Source organism: Rattus rattus, chromosome 1, assembly GCF_011064425.1.
Source record: "Rattus rattus isolate New Zealand chromosome 1, Rrattus_CSIRO_v1, whole genome shotgun sequence".
Lineage (NCBI taxonomy): Eukaryota > Metazoa > Chordata > Mammalia > Rodentia > Muridae > Rattus > Rattus rattus.
In genome coordinates, this window is record NC_046154.1 from 58,005,593 (window position 1) to 58,031,135 (window position 25,543).

The 25,543-nt window shown below is 44.5% G+C and overlaps 1 protein-coding gene across 1 annotated transcript; it reads right to left on the reverse strand.

Annotated features, from left to right (window-relative positions):
- Positions 1-22,007: 22,007 nt before the first annotated feature.
- Positions 22,008-25,196, reverse strand: Jun (Jun proto-oncogene, AP-1 transcription factor subunit). The gene has a single exon (XM_032901885.1). The coding sequence runs from the start codon at positions 24,240-24,242 to the stop codon at positions 23,238-23,240; it is 1,005 nt and encodes a 334-aa protein (XP_032757776.1). The 5' UTR covers positions 24,243-25,196; the 3' UTR covers positions 22,008-23,237.
- Positions 25,197-25,543: the final 347 nt, after the last annotated feature.

Here is a 25,543-nt window from a genome sequence, read left to right on the forward strand (position 1 = left end):
TAAGCATGGCTGAGATATCCTATGTCAACTAGATAAACACAGTCCCCACTGTGGGGAATTCTGGATACAAGTCCAACAATGAGATTTGTAGTGCTTCCCATGTTCTTGCATTCGGATAGCTCGTTGAACGAAACTTGAAAGGGTGAGTGGGTGTGATGGAATAAAGTTAGAAGGAAAAGCAGGGTAACTCATATCTGGTGGAAGTCAGAAAGACACAGAGGTGCAGAAGTATGACTCACAGAACATTTTATCCCCCTCTTTACCCCTCCGGAACCTCAGTTCTCTCATAGAATAAGGGCTTAGAATTAGGATGATCTCAGAGGTCTCAAGCTCTCGATTCACCACAAATTACTTGATAATATTTGGACCTGCAGCTAAAAAGGCCCAAAGACTGTGAGGGGCAACTCTAGAAAGTTCCTGTGGCCTCCCAGTAAAACAAAGAGGTTGAAGCTCTCTTTCCTCAGTCCCCCCACCCCCAGGTCCTGCAACAAGTGCGCTCTGTTGTGGGTGTCTGTACCTGGCAGTTATCTCTGTGCCCGGAAGGCAAGGACTGTATAGCATCCTCGCAGGAGACAGTTTCTGGAGCCTTTCTTTCTTCCCCATCAAAATACAACTGCTCTGATGAGGGAAACTGATGGACTTGTCCCTCTGCCTCAAAGCCTCTCATTGAAGCATCAGTCAGGACAGACTTTTCAGGGTGCTGAAATTAGTGAATGGCAACTGAATACTGTACTTTTCAACAGTCAACAGCGGAAAGGTTACAGAAGAGCCTCCATTAACAAGCTCATCAGTGATGCTTTAACTGAGCATTTATAGGCAGGGAAGTTGAGTTACATAGCTTTCGGATGGCTGTGTGGTCATAACAAATCTAAGATGCTTCCTTCTCTCTTTTCACAGGTGACTTTTGACAAAATTTAGAGGGGCATAGGGGGATGAAATTTTAAGAATCTAAGGAATGTCTGGGCTTCAGAGTCTAATATATGAATTCCAATCCCCCTGGGCTTCCAACCATTAAGGTGATCTATAGACACTTTTTGTGAAACTTCAGCTTCTTCTGTGCAGGGTGGAGGAAATTCTACCCTCTATATCTCCCTGCCAGGCTGCCCCTATGGGGCAGGGTAGTTTGAAGGCGTAGGCTGTGGGGTCTCTTTTGTTAACTCTTTTGAAGTGGTCTCTTGCTCAGTTTAGATAGTAAGTGCCCTTCTTCAGAAACAGTGTGCACTCCCCACTGGACTTTCTGTACATACTTCCCAGAATGCTGAAACCGATCACTCTTGTTCCTGACACAAATGGGTTTTATGTTGGCTTATTTTTATTATTATTATAATTATTATTATAATTATTATTATTATTATTATTATTAGCCTTTTCTAATGCTACAGCCTAAGCTAAGGCTAGAGTGTCTCAAACACATAATTGCTACCTGCCACCGCCACTGACCTTCCTCAGCACAGGCACCAGTTTCAGTCAAGAGAGATGGATGCATTGCTGGGGGAGGAACCTCCTTGCACGGGCTCGGGGTTCGCTGTGGCAGCCACAGATGCACTGTCTGGAAAGCTAGAAAGCCCTTAGCAGTGCCAGTCCTGTCGCAGTCCGTAGAAGAGTCTGCGATGGGGCATGTAGCAGCACCTCTGATTTCTGAGAAGGAAACTGCAGTGCCGCGGACCTCACCACGTACACAGTGGCTGCAACCAGACCTGAATACTCTTCTCATTACTCAGAGACTGTAGAACAGTCCGCACAGGAAGATGACTCGCTCCTTCATTGAGACTCAGAAAGGCCTTCTGCGGAAATAATTTGAAGTGTTTAAACATCCGGTTTCTTAGCCCCCTCTTTCAAATCCCTTGGCTTGAGAGAGATCGTTATCAAAAACTAAGCTGGTTGTAACATTCGTCGAGCACCTTAGTGGGATTCTATTGGTACTTATTATGAGATACAGTGCTCCAGGTACCACTCAACTCCCTTTATGCTTCTGCCACAGAAAGGACAGATTTGTCATAGCAGTGGGAGAAAACACAATGAGCACGCTGCTTTTACAATGCACAAAATATAATAAGAAGTGACGGCATACGTTTGTCAAGGATCAGGCAAACAGACAAGGCTTTGTTCATAGTGATTATTTCAGAGAGAACAGATGGGGGAGGTGGGAGAACACAGGATGGTGAGCTTCTTAGCCTCATGCAAACCCTTCTAGGAGCAGGGCAGCATAGAAACATTGCAGCCAAAGAGATGGCTTGGTCCCATTCTCATACTGAAGTACAAATAGAGAGACGTCTCTTCAGTCTCTGGAATAAAGGGGGTGGCGTCTGTTACCTCTGAAGAGGGCTCTATTCATCTACAGTGGGTCTTCTACCAGCAACAAAAGACTTTGGATCCTCATCTCAAAGAAAAGAAATGGAAAGAATTAGGTATGATCCAGACCATCAACCGAAGGGTTTTGGAGAATATTTGGCCCTAGGCTCAGGGGAGGGACACTTGGGTAAAATTAGTAGTAAGATATCGGTGGAAGGCATCACAGTAACAGGGAAGTCCATGGCTTAGAACCTGATAGAATATACATTATGATTCCAGTTGTGGTACTGACTAGCTGATTGACCTTGGATAGACCACTTTACTCTTTTGAAATTATCTGCAACACAATTCCTAGAGAGGTGGTCCATGATTAATATCATTAATAAGACAGTCTTAGATTGGAGACCATGATATTTATGAACCCCAAGTTTCTGAATTTCTGTATGTACTGTGATGAGAATATCATGTAGATGGGATTTGCTGAAGCACATCAGATTGTTCTTAGGCTCAGAAAACAGAAAACACTGCATAAATATAGGACATTGAGCCTGGTTTGTTGGCAAAAAAAAACCCATAAGAAATTTGGACTCTCTAGTTTATGGAAGCAGTTATGAGATCTATCCTAAAAATCTTTGGTCAGTTGTCTAGTCTTCTTGATGCCATGACCTATGGCCAGTTCTGACAAGATCTTTAACCTCTTCTGGGTGGTCTGAGGAGATGGATGAGTCAACTCCGTGGTGAAATTTGATGGTCAGGTCTCCCCATAAGGCTAGAGAGGCAGGAATGAGACTGACGGCCTTACAGTCAAGTGATTGTAACCACAGCATCACCATGTTCGTCTTCAACAAGGAAAGAAGTGCAAAGAGTTTCCCCACCCGGAAGTCAGTGCTGGCTCCATATTCCAAACTTGGACAGAGCTGTTGAGCTATTCTTTGCACATGCTATAACAGAAAAATGGTGGTCACTTCTAAAGCAGTGGTCAGCCAGGACCTGCCCCATGCTTGATTCTGCAAAGGAGGCTAACGGTGGGCATGCTCTTCCTACAATTTAGCAGTAATCCTTGGGCTGTCACAGAGGCTGTCTGATGACCTTTCTGCCAGGGATGCTGCTTCACAGGAACAATCTCTCTTCTCTGGAGAAAGATACTATATCAAAGGTTTATTAAAATGTTTCATAACACTCAAAATGTAAATAAGAAATACTCAAGTTAATAAAAAAATGTTGTTTCATTTATATACCAGAAAGGAAGTTTTAGTGAGGCTGTGTAATGCTGTAAGCCATAGAAAAATGCTAAGTTAGGTTCCTTAAAAGTTCCTTATAATTCCATGTTCCCTCCCACTGCGGTTTACTATGAAGTCAGTTTAAGCCCAATAACACACAACAGGTTATAAATTATGCACAGTACGATTCTGGTGTGACTTTTCTATCTTGATCTCTCTTACCAATGTAGGAAATTCTTACAGGCTACTTGTGACTAACTGATCTGGTTGTGTTGTAGCTTGAATTTATACATCAATGATCGTTCAAAAATAATGACCAGGGTGGAGGACTAGGGCACCACCACAAAGTGCTTCTGCAGTTAGCATCCTGTCTTTTTCTTTTTTCTGCCTTTTCAGATTCCTTCCCACTTTTTTACATCATAAGAACACTTTGGACTGGGAAGAAGATTATCAATAATGGTGATTTTCACCAAGCCTCACAACTGGAGTTCAATCCCTGGGATTCTCATGATAGAAGAAGAAAACCAATTCCTGTAGATTTTCCTAGGACCTCCATATGTACACCATGGCATATGTATGTCCACATGTGTCTCAGTCTATATGTAGGTGAAATGTAATAAAAAGGAACATTTAAGAAAGTCAGTCCTATTTATCTATTTAAAAATTTAAAGATTTGTTTTCTTTTTATGTTTATGTGTGAGTGCCTGCATGTATTTATGTACACTGTGCATGTAGGTATCTGCAGAAAAGGTTGTCATATCTACTGGAACTGGAGTTACAGAAACTTGTGAATCACTAGATGTATGTTTTCAAAAAAAAAAGCTCAAGTCCTTTGCAATAGCAACAAGTACCCTCAACACTGAGTCATCTCTTCAGCCTTCTCATATATATGTGCTAGCAATATTTCTCCTAATTGTGAATGGCTTATTTACAGTATATGAATTATTGAGGATCACACAAAAGTTGCTATTATTTTTAGGAACATTCTCACATTAATAGTAAAAGTGAATTAAGTACTCATATATCCAAATTTTATGACTCTTCTAATTTACTGTTTATTCTCTCCTGCTGAATTGTCAGTTCGAATCTGTTGCGATCTTTATAGCTTTATATAATTTTGAATGTTATTAACCAGGTTTTCTGTCTTTTTGCATATTTAATTTTTGAAAAGGCATTATCATACAGTTTCCTTCTGCGCTACATCCGGCCTCTCCACCCAGGCCTCTCTTATGTCCTTCTCTAAGGTCTAACCTTGGTCACACATCCAATGCCTAGCCTAGTCTGGTCACTCTGACCTCTTCCAATATCTCACTGGGCAAAGAAAATCAAATCCACGGTGTCTCACAATTAATGACAGATAACTGGAAATATCCCAACTTCCCCCATCTAATCATTTTTGAAAATAATACAGGCATAAAACTATATTCAAAGTAACAGATAGATTCCATGAGAGAAAAGGCACATTTTCTAACCCATTTGTACATTTATTTATCCATTCACCAAGTCTTAATGGAGTAAGTCTTATGAGATACACTATGCTAGACATAGGAGGATGGAGGAGCAAACCACGAATAAAGATAAATTAGGCAATTGTAGTATACACCAACAAGGTGAGACATATAGCTAAGCAGATCTAACCAATGTCAAAGGATCAGAGAAGGGAGGATGAAATGTTTTGCACGTTCAGGAGACTGGGTGATTATGGAGTCTGTGTATATTAGAGATGGTTTATTATGATGAATTATCATAATCATCATTATCACCACCACCACCATCATCATCACCATCATTTTGAGGCAGGGTCTGTTTATGTAGACCTAGCTGCCCTGGAACTTACTGAATAGGCTGAACTTGAACTTATAGAGTCCACCCATCTCTGTCTTCCAATAGAAATGACTTCTTAAGGAAACTTAGACCTGGAACATTTAGCTTTTCCTCCATATTTTCTGCATCAAAGAAGATGGAGTCTGAGTTTACTAGCTATGAGAGAGCATTTCATCAATTTAAAATTTCTGTGTTGTTTTCTTCTTTTCCTTCCCCTTGTACCACAGGATTTACAGGTCATTTAGGGGATTCTCATGTAGGAACGTTAACTAGATCTTAATTTGTCCAAGACAGACAACCATGCAGTATAAGTTTCTCAAGCAGAGCTAATGTGCCAGACACTGTGGTAAGAACCAGAAAACAGTGAGGAGCCCAGGTACTGTGGTTTGCAACTTAAATTCCGAATGGAGGGAACAGCGCCAATTATCTCACAGGTGCCTGTTCCGAGGTTATTCTGATAGTTCTAAAGACATATAAGGGTGATGACCACTTCTGGGGGAATCAGGGAAGACCCTACTGATTCATAATGCCTGGCATTTAATGCTCTCCTAAGTGTGACTAGGAATTATCAGAGGACCAGTGCTGTTGGTGGAATAGTACATGCTTAGGGCACTCCTCAAAAAAACTGGAAAAAAGCAAGCAGAAAAATGGTGACACAAGATGAAGCTTCGGGAGCAGCAAGACCCCAATGGTAGAAGAGACCTAGTCTTCTTTAGTCTAGGAGTCAGAAGCCACCAAAACGTAAAGGAGGAAAGGACTATGATGAAATATGTAGTGTGAAGAGATTCTCTAATTTTCTAGTTTTATCTGGCTAAGTTTATACACCCTCTATACAGAGAAATAGGAATGAACATTGCAGGACAAAAATAGATGACAGAGGCCATTTAGAAAGCTGGTGTTGTAGTTAAAAGAAGATGAGGTTCCTTTGCTGAGGTGCAGGTGATGTAAGGTTTATCTGGGAGAAGAAAAAGATGCTAAGTCAATAGTATGAGGTACTGAACCTGAAGTAGAAAGGAAAGGATATATCTTGAAGGTCCCTTTGGGTATAGCTAATTGGATAGACAGATGGATGAATGAATTGGTGGAGAGATGGATGGATACACGGATAAATGGATGGATGGATGGATGGATGGATGGATAGATCATAGATGAATGAGTGGCTAGATGAATGGATATTCATAGTCTGGAGTACTATTCGTTAACATGAATTACCAGTCAACCTCATTCCATAACTGACACAAGGAGGTGTGTGAGTTGTGAACTACATTGAAACATTTGGCTACAGGCGAAAGGGGAGCTGAAGAACTGGCCCGTGATGTTCCTGCCAAGTCATGTATCCCAGGATAAGTCTATTTTGATCCATTGGTGTTGGTGGAACACCTTCTACTACTGTGCAAAAAGGAGCTACCTCCGAGGCTAGACAGCAGCCAGAATTGCAGACATTGGGCACCTTACAGGTAAGGGGTAGTAGGAGACTAACACTGTTAAGGCCAGGGTCAGAGTATCTGGATGGTAAAGTCAGGGTCTGCAGAAGGTGGTGAACAATGGCAAGGGTGCCATGAACATCGACCTTGGTTTGTTTACCCCGCAGTACCGTCTCTGGCCTTTCCTGGACGCCTGACCCCAGGAAGGATCCTGCCAGTGGCTCACCCTTCCTGTTATTTGATTCTTTTGTTGCATGCCTTTGATAAAAGTAGATGTGGAAACCCACTGTCAGAGAGCAGAATTGCCCTTAGAAAAATTTAAATCTACACTATTCTACTAAATCATAGGTAAGAACACGGAGACTCAAGGCAATGGAATGTTTGTCTCTGGGTCTCCATCCTGGGCCTAGATCCTTGGTTTCTTGGTCCCTTCACCACCCTGATCTTTTCTCCAGCAAGAAATTGTCTGCACTTTCACAGACAGCTGAGTACATTCAAAAGGCTCAGGAATACACTTCTTCATCTGGATTGGGACCTTGTCTTACATTTCTTTGATGTGGGAACTTGGGAAAGTACTTAATATCTTCAAACTGTCCCATCTCTATAATCCGGGAACCAAAACATTGACCTTATAGTGGGGTTTTTGAAGATTCCTCGGAAGACACTGTTAAGCATCTGGTGTTCAGACCCCATTTCTTACTTACATTTCCTTCTTCAGCCACTGAGTCTCCTCATCCTTTTTCTGTTCCTGAGAGCCTGGAAGGGAGCCAAAGAGAATTTAGTTTGGAAGCCCTTCATACAACATAGCCTAAATTCACAGTATCAAATAACCCTAACCTTGGGAAATAAGTACATTTCCACCAGCTTTTCTTTGGGATACCAGTTCCTAAGATGCAAATGGCAGTTAAACCCTGGCCCCCAAGTCAGTCTTCTTCTATTTTCTCCAGACTCTGTTTACAAAAGGGAAACAAATCTCTAACTCCTCAAGGGCATCGCTGTTTGGCTGTCATATTTTTGTGCAGAGCAACCTGATCCTCAATTCTTATTCCCCGTGGTGACAATTGGTGTTCATTGAGCATCTGTGCGCCTTTCCATATCTCTTAGTCTTTCTTGCAGGTGAATTGGGCCTGCGTATAATTAATGTATAATATGTGTAGTACAGCCATCGGATACTTATATGTTAAGATAAGCACAAGGAGAATTAGTATTGTGTGCATGTGCATATAGATGATATTGATATAGATACATACACACATGTATATTTATATCATAAATGTGAAAACTGTTTTGCTCACTTGGTCCTGGTTTCCAAATGAATGGTTTATAGCAATATAATTGGGAACTTTGCAGAATACTGAGGGTTGGAGCCTTCTCCACACATAACCCCTTTTCTATCCTTCAGTTCATCTGTTGGGTGGATGACTACATTACTATTCAGCAAAGGGAAAAGATCTGTCCAGAGCCTCATACCTAGATTTCCAATACAGTTCTTCCAACTTTCCCCCAGCATACCACAAGAGTACCCTACCCCAGTCATCATCCCAACAAAACAAACTTCCTGTATCTCATTAGAAGATATATGTGCTGAGCACAGTCCTCTTCCTGGGCTGTTTGAATTCTTAGTTCTCAAGGCCTCCCTACCTGCTGAGTCTCATTCTTTATTCCCGAAATAGGAGTTATCCTATAAACAGAATCTGGCCTTACTTTCTGGCCACTGGCTGGTGGAACAAGGGCATTTCCCGTGTATGCTCTTCACCAGCCTGTTAAAAAAATAATGTGTTTATACTTGGTCCTCTAGGGATAACGACACCTGTACTTATGATCCAGTAGAATTTGTTGGCTAGGCCTTCTAATCTTTAATTGAGGGTTAGTGGGTGGGGGGAACAGGGAGCATCAAGTCTACACTCTGGAACCATCTACTGGCATTGGTTTAATCCAAGGATCCTGTGGAGAAGTGTTGTGATGTATTTACTTAATACATTGGATAACCAGTTACTTCATTTGATTTGTACTTCTAATCCATGGACTAGCCAAATGGTAAAAAGAGAGCATACAGTAATTCTAATGATCCCACTTTAAAGAAACAAGACTCTTTCGTTTCTGTATTACTTTTCCCATTCCAACAATCAGTTCTCTCAACTAAAAACATGGATTTTGTTTTTGTATAGACATCAGGGAACAGGGCAAACCACAGCACCTGAGCAAACAGAAGGTCTTGCTGACTTTTGATGTAAGGAAACACATTAAGTTTTTACTCTGATTTCACAGTGATCCTCAAATCCTCACTAAGATTCCGGACATCTTCAAAGGGGTGCTTCTGGTTTGTCCCGGTGCTTGGGGAAGAAGCTGCTTCTAGGAGTTGTTGGGTGGGAAACAAACCATATTTGATAACCAGACCTGCCAGGTCAAAAGCAGGACATGAATCCAGATCTCAAGACCCTAGAACAAGTTGAAATAGTAAGCCCCACTCCCTACCCACAAATATGATCTGTTCTCCTTCAGAATGCAGTCAAGCTGCTCTGAGGAATGCTAATTGCAATGTTTGATATATTAGAGACAGAATCCCAATTCTTTCTAGGTTTCTATCAGATCTGTTTGAAATTCAGTGCCCTAGTAAACTGTGGTTTATTGTTTATGTTTTCATCTGAAGTGGAACAACAGGGCATAAAGCCCAGAAAAAAGATAGAAGAAAGAAAAAAACCTGTGGCCACTTGGCTTTCCAATTCTCCATCTGCACTATGGAAAAGGACTTGGTATTCACTCTAAGCCCACTATGTCACAGGTGCTACTTAGGAGTGGGTAAAGGGTGAGATATTGGAATCTTATAGCATTTCCAATGGATTTAGTGTTATTGCAGTTTGAATATGAAATGTCTTTCACAGTCTCATTGCCAACTAGTAATGCCGTTATAGGACCTTTGGGGCAGGAGGCCTACAAGCAGATTCATGAGCATCCTATTTTTCTTTCTGTTGTTGTGATAAAACACTCTGATAAACACTGCAAGGAAGAAAGGTTTATTTGGCTTTTCCATCATCGAGCAGGGCTGAGTTAAGGCAGAAACTCAAGCAGCTCATAATGTCACATCCACAGTCAAGACCAGAGATAAACGAACACTTCCATGTTTGCTTTCTCTCACCCACCTTCCCTGCCTTCTCTACCTCAAGACTCTGTGCATAGGAAAATGGTGAGAAGACCCACAGAGGGGTGAGTCTCTCTACCAATTAACAGTCAAGAGAATCCCCCACAGAAGTGCTGACAGGCCAACCTGATCTTGATAATCTCTTTACTACGATTCTCTTTCCCCCAGGATTCTAGATTGTAGGGAGTGGACATGTAATACTATTACACTGTGGTTGGGGTTTTAGAAGCTGGGTTCTCTGCTTCTTGATCTGCTAAGATGTGAGTGTTGCAGCCATAATGGGAAGAGCTGATCCAGGTGCCATGATGGACCATGAACCAAAAATAATATCTCTCTTAAGTTATTGCCATCAGATATCTGTCACATCAACAAGAAAAATGTGACTGCATCATCTGCAGAGGTAGCTAGATGAAGTGACCAAGAGCTTGATCTTCAAGTAAAATCCTGTTCCTGTCCCTCAGAGTCCCAAGACTTTCCTATACTCACAGTGCCTGGTTCCCTCATCTGGGACAGAATCTATAAGGCTTACATAAGGAAATGCAAACAACCCTGTCACAAGAACTACAGAAGATAGAATGGCTCCTTGGAGTCAGGGACTCATGTTAACATATTAATATGGAGTAGTATGACCCTCCGGAAGAAACTGTTCTTTGTCAACTGCTATATAACTTCTGAGGTGCTTAAAGACTTGAGGTTTGGGCACTAAATTTGGTCATGGAACTCTTAGAAACCCTGCCCTGTATGTGGAGACTTCCCCTGAGGGAACTCTTAAGTCCCAACTCTATAGGTCTCCTTGCTACTTCTAACACTCATCCTTGAGACAGGCTACATCTTGACACCACTGACTAATTCTTTTGGGTACCAGCTGAAAGGCCACTTCCTGGGGAAGCCTTTTGTAGTGACTAGGCTGAGTAAATTCCCTTACTGCCCCACCCCCAAAGCTCTGGTAGTGCTTTTACTATATCTGTGGCACACTGCTTGCCCTAGCCCTGTAGTCCTTTACAAAGAGCTAAGCTCCATCAGCCGGTGAGTCACATCTGTTTAATAGCTCTTTTTCTTTATTTGACAAACTGAACTTTATAAACAAACTGAACTTCAACTGCTTGGTCTGAAAATAGTTGAGGTTTGACTGACAGGCACTGTGAATCATATCTACCTTAGTTCTTGATGTTGCCTCTCACCTAAAACGACATCATCCCATTTTAATGGCCAACGTTTATTCATTCCTTTAGGATGCAACGCCAAGTACCTTCTACAGCAAAGGAGACGTTGATGAACTTTGTTACACAGGCAGCTGTTCTCAGTTCCCACTACATTCACGTTTTTGATCTCTCTCTCTCTCTCTCTCTCTCTCTCTCTCTCTCTCTCTCTCTCTCTCTCTCTCTGCTTTCTCTCCTCTAGGGTTTACTTCTTGCTTGTAGAAGAAGAGCTATTCAGTAAACTTGGGATGAAGGAGTGAAATGAATACTATCTTTTGTAAGCATGGTGGGAAATCAATCCCATATTGATGTCTACTTGTCTTCTCTCATTGCTGTGGTGAAATACTTAACACATAGGAACATAAAGCGATAATAGTTTGCTTTGGTTTATAGTCTTAGAGGATATAGCATATTATGGGAGTAAGTAGGCATGGTGGCTGTAATGTGAGTTGCTCGATCACAGTGTGTCCAAAGTTGGGCAACAAAGGGATGTTGTCATGAGGCTTTGTCCTTTTTCCTCATCATCTTGAGACTTCAACTCACAAGATGATCTTGCAGTTAACATTCAGGGTGGATCTTCCCTCTCCCTCACGTAAACCTCTTTGGAAATGCCTTCAAGTGACATACCCAGAGGGTATGTCTTCTAGGTGTTTTCAGATGTAGTTAAGTTGACAATGAAGATTAGCGATCACCGTTGCCTAGCATGGAAAGACTGTAAGGCCATTTGTGACACAAATTACTCACCCTATTTTAACCCAGACTTGCCTCAGTACACACAATAGAGATCAGTCTGGTGCAGTGTTTTCATAGTTGTAACACTGGGACCCACCGTTCCTATACGCTTAAAGCCAGCTTTTATTACTAGGAGTTTTCAGGTACTTCTCTCATATCATAGATTCCGGGTGTTATGAGCTTTGATTCATTCCAAGGAAGGGAAAATACGGTCATGGAGTATTAGGCTGAACTCTCAGAATCCCTGCCCTGTGTGTGGAGCTTTCCCCTGAGAGAGGTCTTAAGTCCTAACTGTATGGATCTCCTTGCTACTCACCTTTAGTGTCACCTCATAATTCAGTCACAGTCATTGTTTCATTCTCTCAGCTGCCTTTACTGCTCTAGTCATTGGATTGTGGAACTTCTGATGGAGACATAGATGCTGATGCCATGAGACAAGCAGGTAAACGGAGGAAAATAAAGCCAGGGCAGGTTTTCAAAATATTGCTTAAAGAACATTTAACACTTTGCCTTAGTTTGTCCAAACTGATCCATGTTTAATAGTAAACATCATATCGGTAACTCTCCTACCTTTATTCCCCACTGCTGTGATAAAATAACTTGTTCGAAAGCAGCTTAAATGCCCCAACATATAAAAAGACACGACTATGTTCATCGAGCCTTATTTATAATAGCCAGAAGCTGGAAAGAACCCAGATGCCCTTCAACAGAGGAATGGATACAGAAAATGTGGGTACATCTACAATGGAATATTACTCAGCTATCAAAAACAACGACCTTAAGGAAATTTATAGGCAAATGGAGGAACTGGAAAATATCATCCTGTGTGAGGTAACCCAATCACAGAAAAACACACATGGTATGCACTCATTGATAAGTGGCTATTAGCCCAAATGCTTGAATTACCCTATATGCACAGAACACATGAAACACAAGACGGATGATCAAAATGTGAATGCTTCACTCCTTCTTTAAAAGGGGAACAAGAAATAGGGAATAGGGAGGCAAAGTTTAGAACAGAGGCAGAAGGAACACCCATTCAGAGCCTGCCCCACATGTGGCCCATACATATACAGCCACCCAATTAGACAAGATGGATGAAGCAAAGAAGTGCAGGCCGATAGGAACCAGATGTAGATCTCTCCTGAGAGACACACCCAGAATACAGCAAATACAGAGGCGATACCAGCAGCAAACCACTGAACTGAGAATAGGACCCCTGAAGGAATCAGAGAAAGAACTGAAGAGCTTGAAGGGGCTCGAGATCCCATATGAACAACAATGCCAAGCAACCAGAGCTTCCAGGGACTAAGCCACTACCCAAAGACTATGCATGGACTGACCCTGGGCCCAACCTCATAGGTAGCAATGAATATCCTAGTAAGAGCACCAGTGGAAGGGGAAGCCCTGGGTCCTGCTAAGACTGAACCCCAGTGAACGTGATTGTTGGGGGGTGGGGTGGTAATGGGGGAGGATGGGGAGGGAACGCCCATATAGAAGGAGGGGAGGGGTTAGGGCGATGTTGGCTGGGAAACCAGGAAAGGGAGTAACATTCGAAATGTAAATAAGAAATACTCAAGTTAATAAAAAAAAGGAAAAAAGAAAAAGAAAAAAGAAAGCAGCTTAAGAGAGAATTCCACTTCCATGTCCATCCCTGTGAGGAGCCACGGCAGCAGTTACTTGGAGCAGCTCCTCTCACGGTATCCATAACTAAAAGCATGAAGTGAAGAATTCATGTATGAATGCTAGTGGTCAGCTCACTTTCTGAACTCTTACACTTTAGACCCCTCTTCCTAGAATCCAAAGACATCCAAAGTAGTCGTGTCTTCCCACTTCAGTTAGCACAATCCAGAAAATGTTCCATAGACAAGTCCACAGGCCACCCTGACCTAGACAATCCCTCCCTTCCCAGGCAGTTCTGGATTGTACTTAGATGACAGTTCAAAGTAACCATCACATCAAACAATTCAACTCTCTTTACTGAAAATGTTATGCATGTTATATTACTCAATACAACCCTCCTGGGGCATTTGCCATCAGAGAAGAATGAGCCACTAGTTAAAAGAGACCAAATAGAAGATACTGAATTTTGACCCCAGAGTTATATGGGAGTAGCTACCCCTTTGTCCTGTCTGCAAATCTTTGATAATGATAAGCACAACAATCACCAAATAAATAGGCTCAAGTATTAAGCATTTTCTCTTTGACCCTCCAGATCAATTCCCTATCTTCTCCCTCCTAGATCTTGATTATTCTTTGAAGATCTCCTCCAACCACCCTACATGGCCAAATAGCTTTCAGAAACTCAGTATCTTGGTTTCACAGGTGAGTGGATAACCTATATTTAAAGCAACTGATAAACCTCCCACCCCAACTGGATATGAGACCAATAAAACACAATCTAGGGAGCACACGAGGCAATGTTGCTTCTACCTCATTTATGTGGACAGAAAGCTGGGCTGCTAGGCATTGCCACAGGAGATGAGAATGAAGCTGATTGTTCCCATAGCGAGTGGAGTACCAAGAGATACTAAAAATGCTGGATGATGCCATTGGAGCCCTGTAGATAGCCAGATGCACAGCTACCTCCCCCCGTGGCTTTTCAGGGACATTTCTCTGCTGAGACTGAATTTTCTGTCACATGCAGTCAGAAGTTCTTATGGCTATGTCTATGCTTTGCCAGGGTTATGCCTGACCTTTCCCATGTGTTAGCTTTCTTAATCCTTACAACAACCCAAGAAGAATAGATATTAACTCCATTTTATAAATAAAGGCACCAAAGCTCAAAGAGGCGAAATGTTTTCCTACTCCCAGCTAGTGTTTTTTATTAAAATGCAGCTCTGACCTCTGCACTGTTCTCTAGGCATGGGTTGTAGTTAAGAATATAGTGGTATTGTGTCCCTTTCTCAGAATTCCATGTCTTCAGCCCTTTCATTCCTTTCTAACTAGCACCGCTAATACATTATCTCCCTCCTCTCTACTCCTACACTTTGACTTTCAGAGTCCAAGGAAGAAACACTAGCCCCTCCATCAAGTAAACTCACTTAGACTTAGTCATTTTCCTGGAGTCAAGAAGCTGACTGTGATGGCCACTGCGTCATCCTGGACAACATGCTGTGTAAACCCTTTCCTGAGTGCTGGTGATTCTTTCTTTTAAGGCATTCCGCCATTCTCAGAGGCTTCTCTGATAATACGGGTGTGTGTGTGTGAGGGGAGTGGGGTGGTGGTGGTTGGGGGCAGGAAGGGCAACCTAGGCTGATAGGCACCCCGCCTGGACTTGGCATGTTATTGCTTGGGTGTTTGTATGCATGCAGCCAGTGGTGTTTGAAACCCTGCCTCTTTCTGACTTCACTTCCTAAATGTGCTGACACGCCTGTGAGCCAAACTAAACAGGTTCACAATGCTATGCCCGGAGAATATTCCCCTTTGAGTACAGCTGGCAAAACAAAACTTTTCTCCAGCCTACAGAGAGGACCTGCCAGCCCTTGGACGACCAAGACACAGGCCCTTGGAGACTTCCTTGGATTTTAATAGGAAATGGTTTCAACTCAGCTATCATGGTGTGTGTGTGTGTGTGTGTGTGTGTGTGTGTGTGTGTGTGTGTGTGTGTGTGTTCCTTTCTTCCTGAGTTAACAAGCCCACAGTGAAAAATGGCTAATGGTCACTTGCCTGCCGTAGACAGGTGTTTTCCATAAATGATCCTCACAACAGCCTTTCATGGAAGTTATGGTTGGCTTCCTTTTTACAAAAGAAGGAGTTGGGGTTTGGCAAGATTAAAGAACTTGCTCCATATTCCCCAGCCGCAAGCAGCAGAGGTCAGCTCGAATCCAGTGGGTGCTTAGCTCTAGATCCTGAAACAACTGGCTCTACCTCAGTTCTCTCCTCTACCTCACCAGGCTTGAATTCTTTGTGTATCCAGCAGAATAGGAAAGACACGGGTTCTAATGTCTTCCTAGCTCTGTGAAGTTCAGCAAGTTTGTTTTTTCTTTGAATGTGAATATTTTTATATACAAAATAGAATGACAAAGTATCTGTGTAACAGAGAAGTCATGAAGTCAACAGAGGTAGGCATTTACATGGAAAGATTACTCCGGGGCAAGGTCACATGTGGACAAAGTCAGCTCTTTGGAGTCAACTTAGAATCAGCTCTAGTTTCTACTTATTATTTATTTCATAAAAGTAGGCAGGGTGTGAATCTTCAGTTTCTCATGCATAAAATAAAGCCCTAGTGTCCTCCTGGTAAGCCCTAGCTGATAAGTAGGAACTTGTGATGGATGTCTACTATGAATATCATATAGATGTTAGTTTCTATTATAAAATACCATGACAGATACTTTTCATGCCTACTGGAGATTACTGCTTTAGAAGGTTGGTTCTCAATGGGCTTAGAATAGGCTTAGTAATGCTACTGCACAAGCAGCTTTGAAACCTCAGTATTCAAAACCAATAAATCCCATTGTCTTGTTTGTACAGTTAATAAACATATATCATAAGTGCATTCAAGGGGATGAGGGACTCCATCAATATCAAACTTAGGGATCTATGTTGATGGTTACCCTATCTCTGGGTTTACAGCTGCTAAAACACTGGAAGAAGGAACATGTTGAATCTCATATTCACTGTTAAGGCTCTACTTGGATAGCATAGATCACCATGGCTAGATTTTAATAATGGTTAACATGGTCAGAAGGCTTTTCAGTTAGGTTGAGGAGACAGGTTGGGCAAGGGCTAATTCATTTGTCTGGTGTGAGTCTTTAGACACATGATTTGCTTCTGGCCAATGGGACCTGAGAGGAAATTCTCTAGGGTAGAAAAGGGCTACAGAGAATAGAAAGATGAAGGTACAGATCACGTGTTGTTGGTAATGGTTGTGTTTACTTGTGAAGCTAGGAAATGCCATAGGGAAATTGACTCTGTGCAAGAAACTTCCCTGGTACACTGAGCGAAAAACAAAGCAACTGAAGATAGTTAGGCCATGGCATTACTAAGCTACTGTGTTTGCCATCCCTGGACCTGTTTCATGTTTGGATATCTAATTTAAATTTTGTCTCTGTCCTGGCCCCCATAAGCAGCCTAACTAGTATAAAGTTCAATTATATCACAGCCCAGTCCGCCTTTATGCAAGATTTGAGATAAGGTCAGACAAAGTTCTTCCTAAAGTGAATTAATACACCCTGGAGGAGATTAGCTATCAATAGGAGCTGGTAGACAGATGGTTCTGAGATTTGAGAAATATCCAAATTCTATCCAGGTGTCTCACAAGCACCTACAGCCTATGAAGGCAGTAACTCAATCAATGATCTGATAACCCAATTTTCTGAAGCAACAATGAGTCAGCTCTCAGGGAAAGATTTTACTGTGCGTACATGAAGGAAGTTTACATAGCAAGAAACCACCAGGGCTTCTCAGCCCTGAACATTTGGTTCCCTCCAGGAAGGGAGGGTTTGTAGAAGGGCAGGAAAAGTTCATTAGACACTGCTGAGACATGGGCAGAATCTCTCAGGAGACTATCTGATTACCTTTGCTCAAATGCTACACACATCAAAGGACATTCAGATGACTTATTCAGCTCCTCGGGGTCCCCATGTACAAGTCAGCGTGTGTACTCAGAGAAAGATTCAAGGTCACTGACCCATCTGATTCCTGAAACAAAACAGGGAAAGACTAGGGTTGTTGATGCCTCACAATAGAATCATTACACCTCTTGTGATTGGACATATGGCCTCAACAGCAGCAGTCAGGTTTCATTGGGAGCTTTGGAGTCTATTCACATGAAGTATAACTAATATTGGTGCTTAGAAGAGTGATGAGAACATACCGAGATAGAAGGACTTAGGATTACTGAGTATAAATATTGTTGTTGCTCTTCGTTCTCCTTGTGGCTCACTTCACTGCAGTGACCTAGGCTCTGGCATAGCATCATAGCATGCTGTAGTCCTTCCACAGCTTTCTCTCCGGTGACCTTTCTTTGGAATTCCCTAACTCTACCTACCTGTTCCCCACCTGCCCAGCTCTAAGTCATCAAAGCATCCTTAGCATGGGTACTTCTCCCATGGAAGCCTTCTAGGCTCCTCACCCAGACTGGACTGTCTTTCTAGTTGCTAATGCCCAGTTCTTCACTGAATTGATCCATGCCCAGCCATGTATTTACTTGCCTGTTTTCCTTATTGTGTGCTCTCTTACTAGATAATAAACTCCATGAACTGGGCTTCTTGTCAGTCTCTCTCTTCCACATTCTCAGTGCCTTACACAGAACAGACATGCAAATTACTTGTTGGGGAGGAAATAAGTGTTGCATGAATGTAAGGCATTCTGATTCCTAGGACATTAATAAAATCGTTGGCCTGTTTGCTAATACTGCAAAGAGTTTGTATGGTTTCGGTCAGTTCCGGGTGTCTAGACAAAGTCATGCTGTGTCCTGCTGCCTTGAGGATCCACTGAGTTGTCGCCCTAGTGGCCTGGCCTAGGCAGTGCAACTCCATTTCTTTGGTCCGTATTTGAGCATTTTGCAACATGGCTTTTCTTCAAGAGGTCAGATTGACACTGGAGAGGAAAACTAGTAGGGGAAGAGCAACGACGATAAAGAACCTCTTGACAGCACCTTGTAGATTTAATCTGTCAGGTGACTGAAGAACAACAAAGGTGTGGGATGTAGCTTGGGCGAAGCCATCTGTTTCTCATTCTCTCCCCAGCTCTAGGACTCCTTAAACAGTGCGGACATTCTAAACGAAACCCTTTTCTTATTTCTTTTGCCTAGCCTCTTCCCCATCCATGTGCCATTGCAGTATGAATATTTCCAAGGTTGACCACATGCCTGGTCATCTACAAATCCCTCCACAGTTCCCCATTACTCAAAACACAGGGCAGACTGGAGGCCATTGCATGAGCTGACCCTTACCTCCCTCCCATTTCATCCCCTTCTTTCCTTTGCACTTTTTGCTTTCTGGCCTCTTCAAAAAGATCCCAACCCCTACCCTCATCACATGGTGCTTTCCTGCTTCAAATCTACATGTCTCTGCCTGGGTTGGTTCAAATGTCACTTCGGTGGAATCTTTATAATGGCTTCTCCTCTCCACTTGGCATTACTTGCTCATACTATGCACCTCATACCACTAGAATAGTCTCTCTTTCCTTTCCTGTGCCCTCTCTCCAGAGTGAGTTCCTTGAGAGTAAGGATAATGACCTATTCAACATTTGCCTTCCTGTAGCCAGGTTGGGCCTTAAAGAGGCCCAGGTCAAGTGACTGCCTTATATGGGATGTCTGAAAGGCCTCTGAGAGGCCCCTGCAGACCTAGATGTACTCCCGAGGAACTGTGTGTTTGGATTTACCACCACAGGCTCTCCCAGACCCGTTGAGCATTGGAGCAGTGCTAATGAGTTAACAGCTAGGCTTCAATTAGTGGTTTCTGAAGTGTTTCTGGATATCAAATTGCTGCTTGATAATCACAGCAGCTCATGGGGATGAGAAGGGACCAGGCAAAAATTATTCCCTCGTTAAATACAAACCCGTTGATAAGATCAGTTGTATCTGAAGACAGAATTTAAGTCTCTGGTCTCCTCAGATAACTACATAAATAAATCTGTTTTCTGATGATAAAATGGAGTGATTGCACTTCTGTACACTTCTCGGCTTCTAAACTTCTTGTCTTCCAGAGGACTAATAATCCACTGAAAAGTGGGTGATGGGAGTGAGGGGCAGGGTGGCCTGGAAAGCATCATCGTCTTCTTCTCTGTTCACTCAGTACAGTTCTTTTCGAATGACAAAGGACACATGAGTTGGTTCGTGTGATTCTTGTTTCAGCGAGCAGATACTGGATATTGATTTCTAGAGCCCAGCAATGCATCTACCTTTAGGAAGTCTCCCTGTCATTGGCAATGAAGTTAGTTGCTTCTAGTAAAGTCACATCTGGACCTACTTGCTGTGCTTGCCTGACCCTTCTCCACCTCTACTGCCAAGCCTGATGTTTCAGGTAGATTCATGTTCTATAAGATGGCCACTCGCCTTAGTGAAAGTAGGAAGGGATACCCTGTGTACGGGGAGGTACAACTGAACTAATAGCATAATCCTTTAAGGAACACTAATTGAGAGGTAGGCTTTAGGGCCTTGTTGGAGGCTAGGTTTAGCCTTCTGGGGCCTCTCTCTGATCCAACTTGTATCATGCACTAGGGCATGGATGAAATATATTCCACTAGAAGGAATTGAGATCTAGCATTTAAGATTAGATTTTAAGTTCACATGTTTACTCAGTTATCAATATTATTTTCTGAACATCCACTATGTGTCAAGTGTTGTACTAGGAAGTCAAGGATCCTCTGATTGACAGGATAGTGTTATCCCTGGCACGTGGACATTCACGGGTGTTCACATTTTCACAGTTTGGTAAGTGTAAGGATGCTCCAAGAGGGGTTCTTCACTCCACGTGGACATGGAGCCACCTAGGAAAATTTCACAGGGAAGGCACCACTTGAGCCAAGCGTTCTAGTTACTCTCCTGTTGTTGTGATAAAGCCTTCCAGCCATAACCAACTTAGGTAGGGAGAAAGGATTTATTTTGGCTAACACTTGCAGGTTGTAATCCATTGTTGAAAGAAATCAAAGTGTGAATTCAGACTAGGACAGCAAGTAAACTCTGAGAACAGGTGAGAGTGGTCATTTGAACCAGAATGAAAGTCTGGCCAGAGGGAAGAGTAGAATAATACTAGCAGAAGCTTGGAGCTTGCAAAGGCGCAGAGACCCAGATTCATACAGAGATGGTTCTGATGCTAACATGTTTCATCTGTTTCAGGTCGTTTTTGTCACCGAGCCCTTGGGAGGTAAAAGAAAAGATAACAATATTTCCATGTGGGCATTTCTATTGATTATGTAAACTCTCTGTCCTAATGGAGAGTTAATAGTATGAATTAATTATACATATTACATATACTTATATACATAATTAAGACAAGATTGATGACTTTATATGCCATTGGCTTAATCCTAAGGGCTACCTAAAGTCCATAATAGAATTAGCCATTGTGTCTACAGTAATTAGCTGCTTTTTAAAGTTTACCATTATTGAACTTCCTCTTTTGCCATTATTTTTTTTTTTTCCTGCCTCTTTAGGTTAGAATTTCAGGAACAGAATTCAAAACACTAGTTGAAAGGAACGCGTGTGGGGATAAGCTGGAGAACCTTTGAACTCTTTTTCTCTTTTCCTTTTTAGCCAGCCGGGGAGTGTGGTGGCATTTCTCCATTGTGCTGTTGTCTAGGCTTAGTCTAGCAATGCAGGTTATCCATTTCCCAACCCGTGTGAGTTTTCTGCTTTGCACTGGTTTAGCTTCCACGGAGCCCCACCCTAAAGTGCTTTATTGTCCCTCTGCTACTCCTACATATGGTCAAAATCAACTCACCTCCCGGGTTGCTGACATCAGCAAATTCACTGCTTGGGAAACTGCTCCCAGTAACTCTTTGTCCGAGGAGCATTATTACAGTGGAGCACGTCTGATAACCCACAAGCCTGTCCAGGCCCCTGCAGACCTAGGTGTACTCCTGAGGAACTGTGTGTTTGGATTTACCACCACAGGCTCTCCCAGACCCGTTGAGCATTGGAGCAGTGCTAATGAGTTAACAGCCAGGCTTCAATTAGTGGTTTCTGAAGTGTTCCTGGATATCAAATTGCTGTTGCTGCTTGATAATCACAGCAGCTCATGGGGATGAGGAGGGACCAGGCAAAAATGATTCCCTCGTTGAATACAAACCTGTTGATAACCTCAGCTGTATCTGAGACACGGTTCAGGTTTTCCGTCTCCCCGGAGGTGAGGTTTGGATCACAGATGTGCTATACAGTCATTTCTCTTGTGACTCCGCTCCATAGTATATATACTAGGAACCTCCCAGACTACCTCAATAATTAAGCCAGATTGATTATTTTGAAACAAATTAAGAAATAAATAAGGACTCACTACACTGGTCACTTCCTTGGTAGGAGCGAGAGGTGGGGGGATGGGGAGGGTGCCAAGTGGGAATTGGGAGAGGCTTGGGAGAAGAGTCACCCAGGTTCCAGATCCTCCTTTGACTCTTCCTAAATGCTTTGCTTCTAAATTGCGAAGTGTAGAATGCACTAATTCCCCAGAAACTTGGAAAATCCTCAGTGTGCGGCTTAGGAAACAAAGATTAGCAACGGAAAAGGAATTCAAGATTTTTAAAACCATTATTTGAATACATTTATTGTGATACGAACTATTATAAATATGCACAAGCAAAGGTCATCTTTTTCTAGGAGTTGTCAGAATCCAAGTTGGAAGGAGACACCTTTTGTAAAACCTTCCATGGGTCCCTGCTTTGAGAATAAACATCTAATTGCTGAAGTCTTTATTATTATTATAAATGATCACAGCGCATGCTACTTGATATGGCTCTCAACTCAAGCGTCTGCTTTCCCAGTGGGCTGTCCCTCTCCCCTTGCAACACCCTCTTCTTCCAGCCTTAAGAAACACTGCACCATCTTCTGGTCAACAGTCTGGACTTGTGGGTTGCTGGGGGAGAGAGTATGAGCCAATGATAGCATGCAGGGTGTCTATTCCTACAACCAGACGGGGACTACAGGCTCTCACCCCAGCATACAGGACACTCAGCTGTCATTTCACCTAGCTCTCATTATCTATCGATAATGCAGCAGAGAGGTTGGGGGCTACTTTTCAATAGTTTATTGTGTTTTCTTAAATATCCTTTCTGGAAATTTTCAGAAACAAAACATAAAAAAATTATATACTTTATTACAAATGGTAAACTCAGAATGCTTCAAATCTCTTATTTACAAACACTGGGTAGGCCACCCAAACAAACAAACATGGAATAACTTACAAAGGCAGGAAGCTGTTTATTATAGACAGTAATCAGCTTTCATCAAATTAAAAAAAAATATATGTACATACACAGTAGAGAGAGGCAGGCCAGGGGAGTTCATCCGCAATCTAGCCTGGTACTCGCAAGCCTCCCTCCCCTTCCCAGCCCTCCCTGCTTTGTGTTCTTACGGAGCGCTACAGAAGCAATCTACAGTCTCTATTGCAGTTTGTAAGCCCCCACCCACCCCCCTTAATACTGAATGAGATCGAATGTTAGGTCCATGCAGTTCTTGGTCAATGTTAACGAAAAGTCCATGGTTCTGGTCGCGCGGGCACAGCCCGTTCGCAAAGCGTGGCGGCCAACAGGCCGCTGCTCTCTGGCTCCTCGCCAAAGCCAGGCGCGCCACGTCCTTCCCACTCCAGCACACTGGGGGCGCCGTCAGGTCGCAACCCAGTCCATCTTGTGTACCCTTGGCTTCAGTACTCGGACACTTTTTTTTTCTCTGTCGCAACCAGTCAAGTTCTCAAGTTTATCTCTGTTATTTTTTTTTCTTCCATTGCCCCTCAGCCCTGACAGTCTGTCCTCAAAACGTTTGCAACTGCTGCGTTAGCATGAGTTGGCACCCACTGTTAACGTGGTTCATGACTTTCTGTTTAAGCTGTGCCACCTGTTCCCTGAGCATGTTGGCCGTGGACGCCAGCTCGGAGTTTTGCGCTTTCAAGGTTTTCACTTTTTCCTCTAGCCGGGCGATCCGCTCCAGCTTCCTTTTCCGGCACTTGGAGGCAGCGATGCGGTTCCTCATGCGCTTCCTCTCCGCCTTGATCCGCTCCTGAGACTCCATGTCGATGGGGGACAAGGGCGGCGTCTCTCCCGGCATCTCCGGCACCGTCTGCGGCTCTTCCTTCAGGGCCTGCAGCCGCGGGTGCTGCACCGGGATCTGTTGGGGCAAGTGGTGCGGCGGCTGAGGCGGCTGCTGCTGCTGCTGGGGCTGCGATGGAAAGGCCAGCCCGGTCGCGCCATAGGAGGGCGCCCCACCGCCGCTGCTCAGCGCACCCGGGTTGAAGTTGCTGAGGTTGGCGTAGACCGGAGGCTCACTGTGCAGGCTGGCGCTGTAGCCGCCGCCGCCGGCAGCGCCAGCTACTGAGGCCACAGCGGGAGCGACCATGCCCGCCCCGCTGACAGGTTGTGCCGCGGAGGTGACACTGGGCAGCGTATTCTGGCTATGCAGTTCAGCTAGGGCGCGCACGAAGCCTTCGGCGAAGCCCTCCTGCTCGTCGGTCACGTTCTTGGGGCACAAGAACTGAGTGGGGGTCGGTGTAGTGGTGATGTGCCCATTGCTGGACTGGATGATCAGGCGCTCCAGCTCCGGCGACGCCAGCTTGAGCAGCCCGACGTCGGGCGACGTGAGAAGGTCCGAGTTCTTGGCTCGGAGGTGCGGCTTCAGATTGCCCACCGGGTCGGCCAGGTTCAAGGTCATGCTCTGCTTCAGAATCTTAGGGTTACTGTAGCCGTAGGCGCCGCTCTCGGACTGGAGGAACGAGGCGTTGAGGGCATCGTCGTAGAAGGTCGTTTCCATCTTTGCAGTCATAGAACGGTCGGTCACTTCACGCGGGGTTAGCCTGGGCTGTGCGCAGAAGTTTCGGGGCCGCAACAGCGCGCCGGGAAGCGGGGGATACCCGCGCGTCCCCGCTTCAGTAACAAAGTTTGTTTAGGAGCGTGCGCTCCAGACCGCAGTGCTCCCCCCTGCGCCCTCCTCCCCAGTTCGCTCCAGGGAGCGCAGGGTTAAGACACCGCTTGCACTCACGTTGGTTGGCTCCCGCGCGATCCGGAGCTTTGAAAAGTCGCGGTCACTCACGGAGCGCTCTCGGGGAGCAGCGGTTCCTCGGAGCCCGCGGACCAGCCCCAGCGACAGAGGTTCTCCGGCGGCGCTGACCAGTCGTCACGGAATTCTTGGTGGAAGCCCGCGATCGGGCTCTGCCGCCCGGCCTCAGACAACTGTCCCCTCCTCCGCTGTGAGGGGGAGGGGGACGCTAGGCAGCCGCGGCTAGCACTCGCCCAACTTCAGCCGCCTGTGCGAGCTGGTATGAGTATAGGTTCCTCTTCTCCCTTTTCTTCACGGTCTCGGTGGCAGCCTTAGGCGCAGAAGAGGTTTTGCAAAAGTTCGCTCCGGGCCACTTGTTCCCGGTCCTCTGGGTCAGGAAAGTTGCTGGCCGGTAGCCGCTCGCCTATTTCCTCGCGCGGTCCGGAGCCGCTCTCGATGCTGTCAGCAGCGCCGGGACTTGTGAGCTTCTTCTCCGGGAAAAGCGGGAGAAGGGACTCTCCAAGTGCTCCCCAAAACAGCGGTGCAGGAGCTGCGGGCGCTGGATCCAGGCAGTTGGTCAGAAAATGAAGACAAACAGATGAACAGCCCGGAGTCCGCGGACGACCAGGTTAGCCGAGTCCGTCCGTCTGTCTGTCTGCCTGAGCGCTCTCCAGCTAGGCAGTCTCTGCCACACTCAGTGCAACTCTGAGTCCTTATCCAGCCTGAGCTCAACACTTATCTGCTACCAGTCAATCCCTAAAAATAGCCCATGATGTCACCCCAAGGCCTTCCCATTGGCTTGCGTCGCTCTCAAGGGGGCGGGCCCACCCGTCGCCATGGAGACCTCACCCTAGAAGATTCTTCTCTGGGCCCGCGAAGGCTCACGGGATGAGGTAATGCTCCGCTGCGCTCCTACAGTTGGGCCCTTCTTTCTCCTCCTCCCTCCCCCTCCCGCGCGTTGCTCCGGCTTGTGTTCCCGGGTTCCCTCCCCGGCGCGTCTTTCCCGGCCCGCCCGGTGCATTGTGGGCTGACGTCTTGGTTTGGCTGTCTAGTGACGGAGGCTGCCGGGTCCGCTGGACCCTTGCGGA